The sequence below is a fragment of the Sminthopsis crassicaudata genome, chromosome 4, assembly GCF_048593235.1.
Source record: "Sminthopsis crassicaudata isolate SCR6 chromosome 4, ASM4859323v1, whole genome shotgun sequence".
Classification (NCBI taxonomy): Eukaryota; Metazoa; Chordata; class Mammalia; order Dasyuromorphia; family Dasyuridae; genus Sminthopsis; species Sminthopsis crassicaudata.
The window spans coordinates 132,024,868-132,041,389 of NC_133620.1; the positions used below are offsets into that span (position 1 = coordinate 132,024,868).

At 41.1% G+C, this 16,522-nt stretch overlaps 2 protein-coding genes and 1 long non-coding RNA gene across 4 annotated transcripts in view; 1 reads left to right on the forward strand and 2 right to left on the reverse strand.

Annotated features, from left to right (window-relative positions):
• Positions 1-1,197, forward strand: part of LOC141565803 (uncharacterized) — a 25,108-nt gene extending 23,911 nt beyond the window's left edge. Inside the window, exon 5 of the long non-coding RNA XR_012489136.1 lies at positions 58-1,197. This is a non-coding gene — a long non-coding RNA (uncharacterized LOC141565803). The remainder of the gene's footprint in view (positions 1-57) is intronic.
• The window catches only part of PNLDC1 (PARN like ribonuclease domain containing exonuclease 1), a 21,425-nt gene extending 14,521 nt beyond the window's left edge, over positions 1-6,904 (reverse strand). The window contains exons 1-4 of one of the 2 annotated variants that reach the window (XM_074309391.1): positions 6,798-6,904; positions 4,224-4,281; positions 3,432-3,505; positions 1,005-1,044 (exon numbers count right to left, since the gene is read on the reverse strand). In XM_074309391.1, coding sequence (XP_074165492.1) covers positions 1,005-1,036 — 32 coding nt within the window. In that variant the 5' untranslated portion in view covers positions 1,037-1,044; positions 3,432-3,505; positions 4,224-4,281; positions 6,798-6,904. Of the gene's footprint in view, positions 1-1,004; positions 1,045-3,431; positions 3,506-4,223; positions 4,282-5,433; positions 5,636-6,797 lie in introns of those variants that run through there. The other variant, XM_074309390.1, reaches the window with a different exon arrangement.
• A 1,309-nt stretch (positions 6,905-8,213) lies between these two features.
• On the reverse strand, positions 8,214-10,994 carry MRPL18 (mitochondrial ribosomal protein L18). Its single transcript, XM_074309392.1, has 4 exons — positions 10,846-10,994; positions 10,346-10,532; positions 9,154-9,385; positions 8,214-8,396 (listed from the first exon to the last, which is right to left on the reverse strand). Exons 1-4 carry the CDS (start codon positions 10,895-10,897, stop codon positions 8,325-8,327), a joined length of 543 nt encoding a protein of 180 aa, XP_074165493.1. The 5' UTR covers positions 10,898-10,994; the 3' UTR covers positions 8,214-8,324.
• Between the last annotated feature and the right edge of the window lie 5,528 nt (positions 10,995-16,522).

A 16,522-nucleotide genomic window follows, 5' to 3' on the forward strand; every position in this document is an offset into this window, starting at 1 on the left:
TGATTTATATTTTAGTGGTAGCACTTTCTAATTTTTTTTCTTCTTAACAATTTTTAGCAGAGACCTGTCATTTCATCTCAATGAGGAAATCTTCTCCACCAAAACAACTCTGCACTTCCTCTACAACTTACCAAGGGTTTCCAGGGACATTGAGAGATTAAGTGAAATTTTCCAGGGCCACAAAGCCAGTATATGTCAGAAGTGGGGCTCAAACCCTTTGTCTATGTATCTGCAGCCTGTTCTCAATTCACTTTGCCATGCTGCCTCTTGTGGCTTTATTTATTTATATGCACTGCTAACATTTCCCAGTCTCACCACCAAAAAAGAACTTTCTTTTTTAATTACAGAAAAGTTCAGTTTATCAACACTTTCAAAATATTTGGGAGATACCCTGTTTCCCAGAACTAAGGCTCTGCAAGCAGGCTGTGCCCCGAGTTTGGCATAACAACAATCCTTTGGGCTCAGGCTATCATCTTCTGGCAGTGTACTACTTGAACCAGAATCAAGGTGTTCAGTGACGGATTTGGCTCCTCTTATTTCCCAAGTCATTCAACACATGTTTACAATCCCTGTAACTTGTCACTGACAAGTACTGCACTTCTGTTCCATTCCCCCACTTCTGGTTCTGTGCCCTGAAATGTGGCCACAATCCCCAAAACATGAGACAATAACCATTCCCACAGGGCCAAAGGGTCACCTGAATTGTTCCCAAAAATGCTAACCATGAAGATTCTCTCAAGATCTATGAATGATCATATTGTAAGAAAACCCCTTTCATGTATATAAATGGCTGTACCCTTAGCACCACTAAGGCCTCCTTCTTAAGGGATTTCTTTTTGCAAATGCTCTTTTCCTCTAAATATTAAATGTCTATTTGTATATAAAATAAACCAAAATGCTGACCAAGTCTGAAAGAATATACCACATTTTATACTGGCTATGTATATGAAGTATACCTTGTTCATACTTATTTCTTGAATTTTACTGAAAAAATTTTTACTTACTTGTTTGACTTTCTTCCCATACTTGAAAACATTGATAATCCTAAAAGAATAACAGAAGGTTGGGGGGAAAAGGCAGAGGTTATAACAAACAGTGTCCATTCTTCATCTCCTCAAGCCACAAATTAAGTTACATTTTTAATACTCCATGTATCCACATTTCAAAAAAAAAAAAAAAAAAAAAAAAAAAAAAAAGAAAGAAAACATAGTTCCTAAACATGCTATAAGGCACCCCTAGAGGTTGTTCTCTACTCACATCTGAGTAAAGGCTTATTAATTAAGTCTCTGAAGACAACAGTTAAGTCTTCTCTTAGGCAGAGAAATGCATATTCAAGACAAAGGCTTCACAGATAAGAAAACAAGAAATGCAAAAGAATCAGGAATAGGTCAAGTTTCAATAGTTCTATGGGAATGTTTAGGAACAAAATAGAAAGGAGACAGGCAGAGGATAGAACATATCCCAATAGTCTGACCAAGAAGAAACTGTTTCATGTTGGTAGACTTCACACTTCTATGAAGTAGAATGTGTCTTGTTTAAAAATTAAGATTGGGTCAATACAACTCAGATACCTCACACCGCTCAAATTGGCTAAGATGACAAGAAAAGATAAAATGATAAATGTTGGCGGGGATGTGGGAAAATTGGGACACTAATGCATTGTTGGTGGAGTTGTGAAATGATCCAACCTGGAGAACAATTTGGAACTATACTCAAAGAGCTCTCAAACTGTGCATACTGTGCATACTCTTTGATGCTGGACCTGTATCTCAAAAAGATCATAAGAAAGGGAAAAGGATCCACACTGCAAAATTGTTTGTAGTAACTCTTTTTTTGTAGTGGGAAAAACAAAACAAAACTGGAAAACGAGTGGAAGTCTATCAGCTGGAGAATGGCTGAATAAGTTATGGTATATGAATATTATGGAATATTATTGTTCTGTACAAAATAATTTCAGAAAGGTTTGGATGCTAAGTGAACTAAGTAGAACCAAGAGAACATTGTACACAGCAACAACAAGCTTATGTGATGATCAACTGTGATATACTTGGCTATTTTCAACAATGAGTTGATTCAGATTAATTTCAATAGACTTTGTGATGAAGAGAGCAGCCATCTGCATCTAGAGAGAGACTGTGGAGACTGAATGTGGATCAAAGGATAGTATTCTCACCTTTTTGTTCTTTTCTTATTTTTCCCTTTTTTATTCTTTTGATTTGATTTGTGTGTGTGTGTGTGTGTGTGTGTGTGTGTGTGTGTATGTGCAGTATTTCAAATATAGATATTAATGTTTAGAAAAACTACACATTTAACCTATATGGTACTGCTTGTTGTCATGGGTAGGGGAGAGAGGGGAAGAGAGGGAAAAGAATTTGGAATGAAGGATTTTGTAAAGGTGGATGTTGAGAGCTATTTTTGCATGCATTTGGAAAAATAAAATATTATTTAAAAAAAAAGATTAGGTCAACAGAACAGATTAATTTTTAGGCAAAGTTAACAAAAAAGAAAATTTTGCTTTCTCCTCATTGCACATTCTCATTGATTGTCTCCATGCCTGGAATTCTCTTCCTTTTTATCTCTACCTTCTGGCTTGCCTGAAGTCTCAACAAATATCTCTCACCCCACCTCCATCCATCTTCCTCCCCTTTAAAATGGGTTCTTTCTCTGAGATTATATATCTATCCTGTATACTACTCATAAGTATGTTAATTGTTTGCACGATGTATTTTCCCTACTAGATTGTAAGCTTCATGAAGACAGCAACTATTTTTGGCCTTTCCTTGTATTCCCAGCACTTGGCACAGTATCTGGCACAAAGCAAGCATTTAATAAATGCTTGTTAACTTATGGAAATCTAAAAGGAAAATATGTCAAGATTACAGGAAACATAAAGCATGATATACACTTATGTTACTAAACTTTAGCTTGTTGATAATCTGAAAATATGAGAATCTCAAATTTCAAAATTAAAGTTAAACATTTTTAAAACTTCTAGATTTATCAAAGGATGAGCAAGGAACTTGAAAAAATTTAATTTCTAAGCAAAAAAATAACCTGACAATCAACAGATCCTTCTTTAAACAAATATTTGTCAAAATTAAACTAATACTTCTAGCTACATAAAGATTATTCCAAAGAAACTGCTCAATTCAGGAAGGGAAACCCTAATCTAAGGAACTGTGAATAATAAGGCACCAAACCCAAGCGAACAACAAACCTACAGGATAAACCAACTTTATAACACTACTCCTCTGTGTTCCTAAAGATGATGGGATGGTAGATTTTAAAAATGGGGCCAATATAGGAATTAAGCAGCAAAACAAGGTTTCAAACCTAATACTCTCTCCACCTCCCATATATCTAATACCTTAGAACATCAGGGAATTTAAAGAGATGTGAAGGCTACTATCATCTTGAAGCAACTAACTCACCAATCTGACACACTGTAAACTGCTGAATGCTCCGCTTGGTCTTTAGATACCACTCTGCTGGTGAGTCAAAGAGACTGTTAAGAGAGACATTATTTTACAAACACAATGTTTCCAAATAAGATCATTTCATTATTGTTATTAAGAGAAGTATCAAGTAGTAAAAAGAGCACAGAAATTAAGAGTCTAGTTTTGACTTTAATGTTCATTAGATCTATAACAGTGAGTTTTTTTTTTTTTTTTAAATGTTGCCGAGTCTGTTTCCTTATCTGTAAAATTATATGCTATGTACCTCCTAGGGTTATAAAGAATACCTTAAGAACTTAATAAGAAAACCTTAGGAATCTTTAAGAAAACTTTGTAAATGTTAAAACATTATGTGACTGAGTTACTTTTATCATCATTATTGTTGTTAGCACTAATCCACACAAATACTAAAAGATCACTCTGTAGAAAGAATTTCTATTCAACTATGGATTCAATTTGACTAGATGAAGTCTCTGAAAGAAGAATAAGCTAATACACACTTACACAGCAGATACCATATGCCGGGCATTGGGCTAAATACATAAAAAACTTATCTCATTTGATCTTCACAACAACCTCCCCAGGTAGATACTGTTACAGTTCCTTTTACAACTAAGGAGACTTAGGCAAACAGGGGGAATAATTTGCCTGGAGTTACAGTTAAAGGATCTGAGATGAAATTTGAACTTGAAAAGAAGACTTGACTGCAGACCTAATGCTCTACCCATTGGCCACCCCATATGCCTCAAGTAAGTCTCACCACTTTACCTTGTCTGCTGGCCTTTTGGGAAGATGGACCTCAGGCCTGTAAATTCTATGTCCAAACCTACGGGTGAAATTCACAAAAGGAAAGAAATGCATTTGTGAACAGCAGCATCCCATGACTCACCAGGGAGCCCTCAGTAGCAGGGCGCTGTAAAACTAATGCAAAACAAACGGCTTCAAGTGTATAATGGGAATTGTGGGGTTTTGCCTTTATAGTGGATGGTGGAGAGTGAGAGGATTTGGAATTTAAAATAAAAATTGATTTTTTAAAAAAGACCAACACAAGACAGAATACACATATTTCCCAAATTGTCCCCCTTCAAGGGGGCACACTCAAACGGCTCTGTGATCTCATGTGTGTCTGTTTCCTCTAATAAAGCCCGTCCGTCCCCTCTAACTCTCGCCCATGACCCTCCACAGAACTGACATGGTGTATTTAAAAAAAAAAAACAAAAAAAAAACAAAAGTCTCTTGGCCAGAGTCGGAGGGGCGGAAGGGGCGGCCCAGGCCGCAGGCCTCGGATCTGGGCGGAGCTGGACCAGTGGGCCCGAGGAGGGGCGGCAGGAGCCGGTCCGGCAGGATCCTGCAAAACTTAGGCACTCCGAAGGCCAGGAAAGGAGAAACAGGAAGTGTAGGAGGCGGCCGGAGACCGGAACAGCCTCAAGCCCGGCCCTGCATCCTCCTCCTCCTGGGGCTCCGAGGCTTACGTTAAAGTGCTGGTTAAGAGCAGGTACTTTCCAGCTGGCAGACGAGGCTTAACGGCAGGGAAGGCGGGGCGGTGAGGGGGGTTGGGGAGGGCAAAGGGGGTGGGTTCTGATCCTGCCTCTGCCACTCACTAGCTGCAGGACCCAGGCCCGGACCGCTTCCCAGATCTGCTCCCTCAGTTTACTCGCCTGGAAAATGGGAGAGGGGACAAGCCCGTGGGCCATGAGGACGAGTCCTCGCAGATGATTGACAGCCCTCCCCCACCCCTGAAGTTACAGAGGAGGAAGCCTACCAGTAGCTGCTCTCCCCGGGGGGCCGAGCCGGGATACCAAAGCCGCTCTGCCGCCCCTCTAACTCGGTGGTCCCAGAGGCAGCAGGCAGCCCGGGCCGGCCCGCCTCGGCCCGCCACAGGTGCTCGCCCTTCTTTCCCTCCGAGATCCCCGTCAGGGCCCTCAAGGAGCCGGTGCATTTGAGGGCTCGGACTAGAGCCGCCGTGGGGGGTCTTTACCCAAGAAGTCCGAGCCCAAAATGAGTTCCTCCAGCATGGGCAACTTCTGCTCAAAGCCGTCGGCGCCCAGCTCCATGGCCGACCACGTGCTCACTGAAGCCTGTCGCGGGGCCACTTCCTGCGCCGGGAGACCCTCGGCCTCTTAAAGGGGAAGCGCCCCCAGCGCCGCCCCCGGCCCGTAGGCCAGGCCCAGCCAGGGTTTCCTTCCCGAGGAGCTACTCGAGGGGCACGTGGGGTGATGGGAAAAAGGGGAGGGAGGAAAAAGAAAGGAGGAGGAAGGGGAAGAGAGAAGAGAAGGGAAGGGAAAGTAAAGATAGGAGGGGAGGGGAAAAGGGAGGAGGAAGGGAAGGTAACAAGAGGATGGAGAGGAGGGAAGGACAGGTAACAAGGGAAGGAAAAGGAGGAGAAAAGGGAAGTGAAGGAAGAGGGGAGAATGGGAGGAAAGAGGGAAAGAAACGAGAGCGGGGAGGGGAAAGGGAGAAGAGGGAGGAGAGAAAAGGGAGGGGAAAGAAATGAGGAAGGAGAAGGGGGAAGGGAAGAGGAGATGAAGAGGGGGAGGGGAGAAAGCTAGAAGGAGGACAGGAAGGAGGAAGAGGAAGGCAAAGGAGAAGGGAGGAAAATAAGATGGAAGAGAAGTGGAGGAGGGAGAGGAAAAGGATAGAGGAAGAAGGGAGGGGAGGAAATACAAAGGAAAGGGGAAAGAGGTGGAAGAGTTGTCTTTTCCTTTTGTGGTCTTCATCTCTAGCCAGGCTGAATAGACAAAGAGTCAATTCAAATGCCAAATTTTCTAAACCCCTAGTCCCTTTCCAAATTCTCCACCAGCCTCAATGTTACAGCCACTTCTTTCCATACCTGGTCTGCTGGAAAGGTCAGAAGTGACAAAATAAATCTGATAAAGTCCCTAATCTCTATCTGCTTTTTGTAACCTTAGTCTAGAACTAGTATTTTCCCCACATATTGAGGCTTGTCTTGGAATTTCTTTTAGCAATGTAATATTGCTCCCTTTATAATATTTTCCCATCAAATCTATTTTAGCACAGCAGCTAGAAGCTTGAGTGCTTCATTTTGAATACATCCTCTTGCTTTATCAAGTTACGGTGGTTCCCAATTCCTTATATTTGTCAACTCAAGATTCCTAGTATATACCTCAGTACTATCTAATGAAGGCACATCAATAATTACAGAATGTAGCCTGGGTTGTTGGACAAGTCAAGACCTGGTATTATTTATCTTCATTGCAACCCAGTAAGATACATAACTTCTATAAAATGAGGGTCTTAGATGAGAAAAGAGGCAGCATGGGATAGTGCATAGAACATAGAGGTCTCAAAAGTCAAAGTGATCTGAGTTTTAGTGCTTCTGACCTTACTAGCTCTGTGATCCTGGAAAAGGCAGTAAATCTCTGTGGGTCAATAAACTCTTCTGTAAAGTAAGTGCCTGGATTCAGTACTCTCAAAGGTCTCTTCCAGGTCTAAATGCTTCTAGCCTCTGAAAAAGAGGGAAAAAATCCACTAGGATGTAAGGTTTTTAAAACCCTTCATTACCTAGCCCCTTTCTATCTTTCAGATCTTTTCATATAAAATTCAGTGACTCTAGCCCCTTAGCTACTGCAGTCATGAGGCTCTCCACCTCCCAATTCTAGTCTGTGTTACTTACCATTCCCCATTGTGAAATCTTCCTCACCTATCTCCTAACTTCCAAGTTACTGCTAAGATCTCACCTTCTACAGAAAGCTTTTCCTAATCTCTAATGAATGTCTTCTCTCTGAGATTAGCATCCAACTACCACATATACATCTATGGTCATCAATGTTTGCATGTTGCCTTCCTCATTAGAGTAGGAGCACCTTGGAGTCAAAAGACTTGTTTTTCCTTTTTTGTTTCCCCAGTGCTTAGCAGGGTCTAGCATAGTAGGTACTTAATAAAAATGCTTCCTTCCTTATTCTTTCCTTTACCACTTTAGGGAAGGAAGGAGACAAGGAGACTATTTCCTGTTTAAAGCCTATTAACATATCAGGAGGAAAATCAGTGGTAATTACTCTGTAGTACAAGGTCTTTTGTTATTTTCTCCCAAATTTTTGAATCCAGACAACTCACATCATGGCAAGCCCAGTTTGGATTTGCTCAGCTAGGAAATTTACTTTGTGATTCAGTAGATTCTTTTACCTTCATATGTGCCTTTCCTCATTCAGAAAATGCCTCTTCTAATTATATCACTTACCTTCTGTCAAATGAAATCTCTTCCATAATTAACTATATTTTAGAATCCAGCCCATTCTGTTCAATCCTTTAAACATAATATTGCCTCAACACTCCCATCCATATCACTTGTACTTGTTAATTTTCTTTGCCTGAATTCCTATTTTTTGTCTTGATTTCCCCGTACACTTATGAAAAAATGCCACACCTACCAGTGTCTTGATATGAACCCAGAATTTAGTAAATTAGGCACACAGAACTTAACATTAATATATACCATTGTGCAAATTATATAAAATGTTTCACATAAATTCATATTTGCTACTCACAAAAATTCTGAGTCTGGCAGGTATTATTCCCATGTTAAAGATAAAAGAATTAAGTAACAAAAATTTCTTTAAAATATTTAAAAATCTTCTGACTTTCTTAATTGGCGAGTTATAGCATTTAACTGGTACTTTAAAATCAGCCAGATCTCATGCTTGAAAGAAAACGTGTCTGAAAGAATTAAAATTAGATTCAAAAGAGAGGTGAATTTGGCTTGAATGAAAAAAGAAAATGACAAAAGAAAAAAAACAAACATTAAAAAGCATCACATTTATTATACTGTAAAATACCAAGATGAATATCCCATAAATAAAAGGGTATCAGCTGACTGTTTAAGTTAAAAGTCCAAAAGAAATTAAATTTCTTTTATTCATAGATTCTTCGGGGTTCCTGTAGTATCATTCCACCTTCTTTCATGGCATTCTGAAATCGCTGTATCTGGTTTTCAGATATGGAAAGAAAAAAAAGACTGTTAGCATTACATTGAGGATCAATAGGAAAGCAATAGCATAAAGAAAATATATGTACCTATTGGTGTTCCCCAAAAAATAGTTAAACAAAATAATACCAGCATTTAGGGTAATTTTTCCCATTAAAGAATTTTTTTTTTTTTTTGCTGAGGCAATTGGGGTTAAGTGACTTGCCCAGGGTCACACAGCTAGGAAGTGCTAAGTGTCTGAGACCAGATTTGAACTCAGATCCTCCTGACTTCAGGGCTGGTGCTCTATTTACTGCTTCCCTATTTTCCTTAAATAATATTTCTCAGTAATAAGGAATAATATTTCAGTAATAAATATTATTGTCTCAGTAATAAGGAGTAGTAATTCAGTAATAAGAAATATTATTTCTCAATAATAAGGAGTAATATCAGTAATATTAAATATTACTTTTTAAGGAATCTGGTCTCAGACACTTAACACTTCCTAGCTGTGTGACTCTGGGCAAGTCACTTACCCCCAGCTGGGGGGGGGAGAAGATATATAATTAATACCTACTATTGATAAATTGGTCTTGATAATCTTTGACTAACATGAATATGCCAAAAACCTTTAGATTCTTGATATGTAAAAGATAAAAGTATTAAGGATATGTCCCAAATACTAGGATTGTTGCTGGTTAAAAAATTCAATGTATAGCTCCTCAACCTTATCTAAAAACAATTCACTTTCATGTAAATAACTTCAAAACAACATGCCGATTCAGAGGATGATTCGGAAGGTGTGGGGTAGAAGACCATGAAATTGATTCCCGCCTCCAGGCACCGCTGGGCCAGAACCCTTCCAATGTTCTCACAAGCATTCACACTTCGAGTTCTGTACAGGTGCTTCTTGATTGCCCATTCTTGGGTAGAGGCTGAAACCACCACATCTCCATTGTGATGCTCAACAAATGCTTCTACATGGTGCTGGGTGCGCTTAATTCGCAACCTAGATAGAGAAAGTAAGAAAAAGAAAGGAATTGCTGAAATAGACTCTTGAACTGCCTAGAGATTTCATCAACTAGCATTTCAACGTGGATTCCTGGAAATATTTGACTTAAAGGGCTGTCTTTTTAGGAATGATGTCTACTATCATTTATTGCAGCAAGTCTGACTTAGATTGTTACTACTTCTCTTTTATTAACCTGTCTCAGTTTCCCTAAATTGTCCTGCCTCAGACTCAGTATCGCTCAATCCTGCAAAACCACCTCTCCCTCTTCATCAGAATATTTGATAAGGATAAAAGAGCTTATATTTAAGAATATCAGAATGCCTCTCCCCATCCCAAGCTATCAGAATGTCAGATCCGGTCTTATCAAGAGGTTTCTCCCCATCTCCGGGGTGCCTCACCCCACCCGGTCAGAGTCCCGTTCCTGCTCCCAGCACTGACTCCGCCCCTGCCTCAGTCACCCCCGAGTCTGAGCCACTGTATATATGTCATTGGTGCTGCATTCTTGGAGAGGATAGTCTCAGTCAGCCCCAGGACCAGATCATGGATCTATTTGGTCCCAGTAAAACTCTCCCTTCAAATAAAAAAGGAAATACTCTCTAATCTCTAATTTGCCTCAGTTTTCTCCAGCACTCTCCTAGGGAATCGCAAGATCATGTTTAGAGCAGGAAGAATTTTTTAAAGTAAATCCTCAATGTAAATTGTACTTGAAAAGTACAATAAATTATTTAAACTCAGCCAAATTTGTCCTTAAATCATAAATTCGGGTAAGATCTGAGAGACTCTCCTGTCGAGAAACTGACTAGTCATTTACGGTTACGTACACTCTCAACAGAGAGCCTAACAGAAGTCTGCCGAGGTCCACCTTTCGCTCTCAGCAAACCTCCGAGAGTCCCGAGCCCCCGGCCACCTCGAGAGCAATTCCCCTCCACGGCGCGCCCCGCCCCCACCCCCACTCACCTGTGCCAATAGGCCCGGGGCGGCCACACAGTGGCCCAGCCCCGTTCCTTCCTGGCCAGAGCCAAGCGCTCTAGATTGTGGGGGTTCCGGTTGGTAAATTCCGGCGCGATTGCCTCATTTTCCTTCGTGTCCCCCTCGAGCGCCGGGGCCGGGTTGGGGCCGGTGGTGAGGAACGCCAATCGAAATCCTGCAGGACCCAGCAAAATGGGGGGAGCTCGTTAAAACACCCTCACCTAGCCGCAGAACCCGGAGCCGGCCGCCCGTGAGCAGAGGACAACTAAGGCCACTTGCCCTCTTCTTCCCTCCCAGCCCACCGGCCTGGCTCCAGAACTGCAGAAACTGAAGCGCGGGACTCGGGCTCCCGACCAAACCAATCCCGGTCCGCACCTCCCCGCCGGATTTCTCGGCTCGGCAAGTCCAAATTCTAGTTCGAACCGCGCGGGCCACTCCCGAGAGGGTTACCTCGGGATCGTCCTGAGCACCGGGACCTCGGTTCTTACCGGGCTTCCTGCATAGAGCCAACAGGTCCCGGCCCCGCGCCCGCAGCGCCATCGTGCCGCTGACCTCCGGGGAAGCGACTAGAGTGCTCTCTCAAAGGAGCAGCGGGGACTGCCTGGGCGCAGCCATACTGCTGCGGGCAAAGAGTCTTGGGAATGCGGCGCATGCTCATTACCGAAATGTGCCCGACGCCTGCCAAAACAAAGATGGCCACTTGCCCCGAACCAATCAAAAGCAACCGTTTCCCCTTGCCTCAGTGGGACGTCTGACCCACTGCTAGTTTGGACAGCCTCCAAGCGTCTCACGCGAATTTATTAAGACTGAAAAAATAGAGCAATGGCCAATACTTAACCAATCAAATTATCAAAGAGATTACATAAATCGAGAAAATAACGGAACTTAGTCTAAAAAAAACAAAAACAAAAAAGACAATCACGGGAAATAATTTTTGAAATATAGTCATGAAGGGGACTTGCATTTTTAGATTTCCATCTGTGTTATAAAGCAGCAGTCATCAACACTTTCTGATACAGGTTTAAAAAAAAAAAGTCCATCCCATCTGACAAAAACTACTGAGGAAACTGGAAAGCAGCTTGGTAGAATTTAGGCTTACATCAGTTTTTGATGACATCATAAATTCAAATGGATGCACCACAATATTAAAGATGGCACCATAAAAAAACTTTGAGAGGCAGATCATATAAAGCTCAGTTACATATCGATATTTTCTTAAAGAGACAATTACAAAAGATGAAATTTTGATTGCCTCGGTCTATCAGTCTAAGAGTCAATAACTGGTCTAATAAAAATAATGAGCTAAGAAGTGGGCATAGTGTCTCCTTTTAAAAAATTCAGAGTCTAATGGATGAGTAAACAACTATGTACAAGCTTTATTCAGGATATACAAGAGAAATTGGAGGTAATCAACAGAGGCAAAAGAAGGAAGGGGAGGAGGCAAGGCTTCCTGAAGAAGATGGGCTTAGTAATTAGTAATTACTTAGTAATACTGAGATTGCTAAAAATAGAAACTTTTTAAGACCGTAGCTTAGCCACAAGATCTGTTAAAACAAAGTCTTGATTTAGTTGTCTTAAGACAACTTGATTATCTGGGTTCAAGGAACAGTTTACAATGCAAGTGGGCCCAGAAAGTCTAAACATACTAATGTTAGTAATTTTCATAGCCTAGACCCGGGGTTAGGATCCAGCATGTCTTCTACAGAAGTATGGAAATTCATACTTCATGTATATTTATATGTACATTCATACATGGCATATATATATACACACATAGTGGAATATGTGTATATATAGAAGTATAGATATGTATATCTATAAATATATGTATGTATCTGTATATATAATTAGATGTGTATATACACACATATATAATACACCATGTAATATAATATTATTAGATTACCAAGGTAATTAGAGAAATATTTATAGTCATAACAATACAAATATAATATACACAAATGTTGGCCTTCTCTTGTGAGACTGGGAAGGAGAGAGAGACAACTCAGAATTGAAAAAAGAAGCAAAATTTGTAAAACATAAGCATTATTTTAAAAAAAAAAAGTGATAAGAACCTTATCTAGGGTGGTAGCTCCAGAGGATGGAGATGTTGTAGAAATAGAATCAAATGGCATTGAACTGGAAGGTGAGGGAAAGTTAGGAACAAAGATGACTGAGAGGATGGTGAAGCTTTCCACAGAAATAGAGAAGCTCCAGGCATGCAAAAAAATAAAAAGGAATAGAGAAGTTCAGAAGAGTGGATCTTAGAGGGGAAAAAACAAACAAACAATGATTTCTGTTTTAGACAGGTTGAGAAACTTACAAAAACAGACAATTCAAAATGTCCACCAGACAGTTGGTGATAATGAACAGGAATTCAGAAGATACCATGGTTGGACTATAAATGACTTTTAAAAATAAACTTTTGATATCTTTTGGAGTTTTGTATAACCTACTCCTCAGTCTCCTCGGTTCAATCTTCATCTAAGGCTAATCCACTAAAACTACAGGTGTTCCTCAAGTCAGTCTGTGCTCTCCTTCCTTCTCTCTCTCTCTCTCTCTCTCTCTCTCTCTCTCTCTCTCTCTCTCTCTCTCTCTCTCTCTCTCTCTCTCTCTCTCTCTCTCTCTCTCTCTCTCCTCTTTCTTTCTCTGTCTCTCTCTCTCTCTGTCTCTGTCTCTCTGTCTCTCTCCCCTTTCTTTCTCTGTCTCTCTCTCTGTTTTCTCTCTCTCTCTGTCTCTCTCTCTCTCTCTGTGTCTATCTCTGTCTCTCTCTCTCTGTCTCTCTCCTCTTTCTTTCTCTCTCTCTCTCTGTCTCTCTCTCTCTTGTTTTCTCTATCTCTTTCGTTCTCTCTGTCTCTCTCTCCTCTTTCTTTCTCTCTCTCTCTCTCTCTCTCTCTCTCTCTCTCTCTCTCTCTCTCTCTCTCTCTCTCTCTCTCATAGATATCTTAAACTTAACAGGTACAGAACTGAATTCATAATTTTCTTCTACTCCCTCTCCTTTCCCTAATGTTTCTGTCACCTTATTGAGGTCACCTGATTTCCCAGTCACCCAGGCTCACAAGCTAGGTGCCATTTATATATATATATTTTTTAAATTTAATAGTTTTTATTTACCAGATATATGAATGGGCAATTTTACAACATTGACAATTGCCAAACCTTTTGTTCTAATTTTTCCCCTCTTTCCCCCTCCAAGATGGCAGGTTGACTAATACATATTAAATATGGTAAAGTATAAATTAAATACAATATATGTATACATGTCCAAACAGTTGTTTTGCTGTACAAAAAGAATTGGACTTTGAAACAGTGTACATTTAGCCTGTGAAGGAAATAAAAATGCAGGTGGACAAAAATAGAGGGATTTGGGAATTCTATGTAGTGGTTCCTAGTCGTCTCCCAGAGTTCTTTCACTGGGTGTAGCTGGTTCAGTTCATTACTGCTCTACTGGAACTGATTTGATTCACCTAATTGTTGAAAATGGCCACATACATCAGAATTGATCATCATACAGTATTGCTGTTGAAGTATATAGTGATCCCCTGGTCCTGCTCATTTCACTCAGCATCAGTTCATGTAAGTCTCTCCAGGCCTCTCTGAAATCATCCTGCTGTTCATTTCTTACAGAACAATAATATTCTATTAACATTCATATACCACAATTTATTCAGCCATTCTCCAATTGATGGGCATTCCCGTAGTCTCCAGTTTCTGTCCACTACAAAGAGGACTGCCACAAACATTCTTGCACATACAGGTCCCTTTCCATTCTTTAAGATCTCTTTGGGATATAAGCCCAATAAGCAGCAATGCTGGGTCAAAGGGTATGCACAGTTGAATAACTTTTTGAGCATAGTTCCAAATTGCTCTCCAGAATGGCTGCATATATTTACAATTCCATTAACAATGTATCAGTGTCCCTGTTTTCCCACATCCCCTCCAACATTGCACATTATCTTTCCCTGTCATTCTAGCCAATCTGACCACTACAGGTGTGTAGTAGTATCTCAGAGTTGTCTTAATTTGCATTTCTCTGATTAATAATTGTTAGCTTCTAAATGCTAATGAGATAATGTGATATTAGGTTCTTACTAAGTGCTAAGTCAGTACTTAACAATTCTCTAGTTCCAGCCTTTAAGGGGATTTTACCCCTTTGAACTTCTGGGGAGGAGCCTGCATGTTTAAGAGGAGCAAGTTCATTGGTAGAAGTAATTTTCCACAAGCCCTTGCGTTCTCACACGCCCATTCTCTGGGAGGATAAAAGAAGACACCATTGAGCAAGGAGTGAGTGGAGTCTGGGCCAGAGTTGGGACTGTGGCCTGGAGGAGCAGTTGTGGATTGGGTCAAGGAGAAGAGGTCCTGTGGATTCACAAGTGAAGAGGACAGAGAAAAAGATTCACAGAGAAAAGAAACCTCCTCCCAGAGAAGGATTACAACTGAGAGACAATCAGGACTTGACAAATAATGACTTGGAGCATCTTTTCATATGACTAGAAATAGTTTCAATTTCTTTATCTGAAAATTGTCTGTTCTTATCCTTTGACCATTTATCAATTGGAGAAGCTATGTGCAATTCTTAATGACTCATTTAATATTCTCAAGAATATTCATTTTCAGTTGCCTTCCATGTACCATCTGTTTCCCAGGCCTGTCAATTTTATCTTAGTAACATTATATATACATATACACATGTATATATATAATGTTATACGCCTTCTCTTCTCTGATACTGCCACCACCCAGACACAGGCCCGTCACCTCCTTCCACCTAAACCATTGTAATAACCTGCTGGTTGGCCTGCCTATGAGGAGCCCCTCACTCCAGTCACCCTCCACTCCCGAGCCAGTAGGATTCCTGAAGTGTGGTCTCCCTCCATATTCAGTAAAAGTGCAGTGACTCCATGTCACCTCCATGATAGAATACAAAGCTCTCTGCTTGGCTTGGGGTCCTTTGCAATCCTGTCCCTTGGAGTTTCTTGGTCTCCTGAAGAGATCATTTATCTCAGCCTATGCCTAACCCATTGATTGCGGACATTGGTTTCCTGGTTGTTTCTCAAACAGGAATTTGCATCTCCCAGTTTTGGGTATTCTGTCCTTTCCCATGCCTGGAATTCTCTCTTCATCTATGCCTTCGGGTTTCCCTCAGTTCTCTATTAAAATCCCATCTGCAGGGAGACTTGCCTGCTTCTTGATTCTAGTGCCTTCTCTTTGATTATTTTTCATTTTTTCTTTATATAATTGCCTGTACATAGTTATTTATAGGTTGTTTGCCCCATTGGATTGTGAATTTCTTGAAAGAAAATAGTTTTTGACTTTCCTTGAATCCCTAGCTCCTAGCACAGTGCCTGCCACATAATGGGCACTTAGGGAATGCCTGTTGACTATGCCTAGCAGTGGGATTCCTGGATCAAAATCTGTGATGCGATTTTTTTTTTTAGCATTATTCTAGAGAATACAATGACTTTTGAGATCTCTTCCAGCTCCAGAACATTCTACCCCTAAAATTATCTTAAAAGTGTGTGAGGCTGATCATGCCTGGTGTAATCAGGAAAGGCTTTCTTGGAGAGGTGACATTGGACATTCGCTAGCCCGTAAATACTCTTACCACAGATACTCTTAAAGTATTCAGATATTAGGAATGAGAGACTCAAAGCTCTTGATCCTCTAAATCCCAACAAGCCTCCACAGCCAACAGGCCTTCAGTGCTTCTGCACTGACTGTGTTCCAGACATTACACTAAGATCCAGGAACCCATAGAGAAAGTAGTCCGTCAAAGAGCACCAGAGTTGTTGGACAGTTACATGGTAAAATCTCAGGCTCCTCGGGAGGGAGGAGGGAGAGCTCGGAGCCTTCCTAAGAGCCGAAGAGGAGGTAGTCAGGGAAAAGCAGGGAAGGGGAGGACGAAGTGGAGGAGCACCAAGAAGGTCTCCCTCCTCAAGTGGGGGAGATGGGGAAGGGTCCACAATGCACTCCTTTCTTTTGTGTAACCCCTCCCCAGTGCTTGGATCCAGGCAAGATTTGAACCAACTCCTCCAAATGCAATAGCTCTTTCATTGCATCACCGAGTGTAATATTGGTGATTTAGGAGTCGGAGGCAAAGCTCTTCTGGGCTTCAGCTCCCAGGCCCTCACAAAGGGGCGAGCTCCTCGTTCCATTTAGGGACCA

Bases quoted from the DNA above. Each gene is read 5' to 3' on its own strand.
- MRPL18 (XM_074309392.1), bottom strand. From the start codon at position 10,897: ATGGCGCTGCGGGCGCGGGGCCGGGACCTGTTGGCTCTATGCAGGAAG. The intron at 10,533-10,845 runs GTAAGAACCGAG...TGGGTCCTGCAG, and splicing joins GGCTCTATGCAGGAAGCCCG to GATTTCGATTGGCGTTCCTC. The intron at 8,397-9,153 runs GCATGTTGTTTT...TCTGAAAACCAG, and splicing joins CCGAATCATCCTCTGAATCG to ATACAGCGATTTCAGAATGC.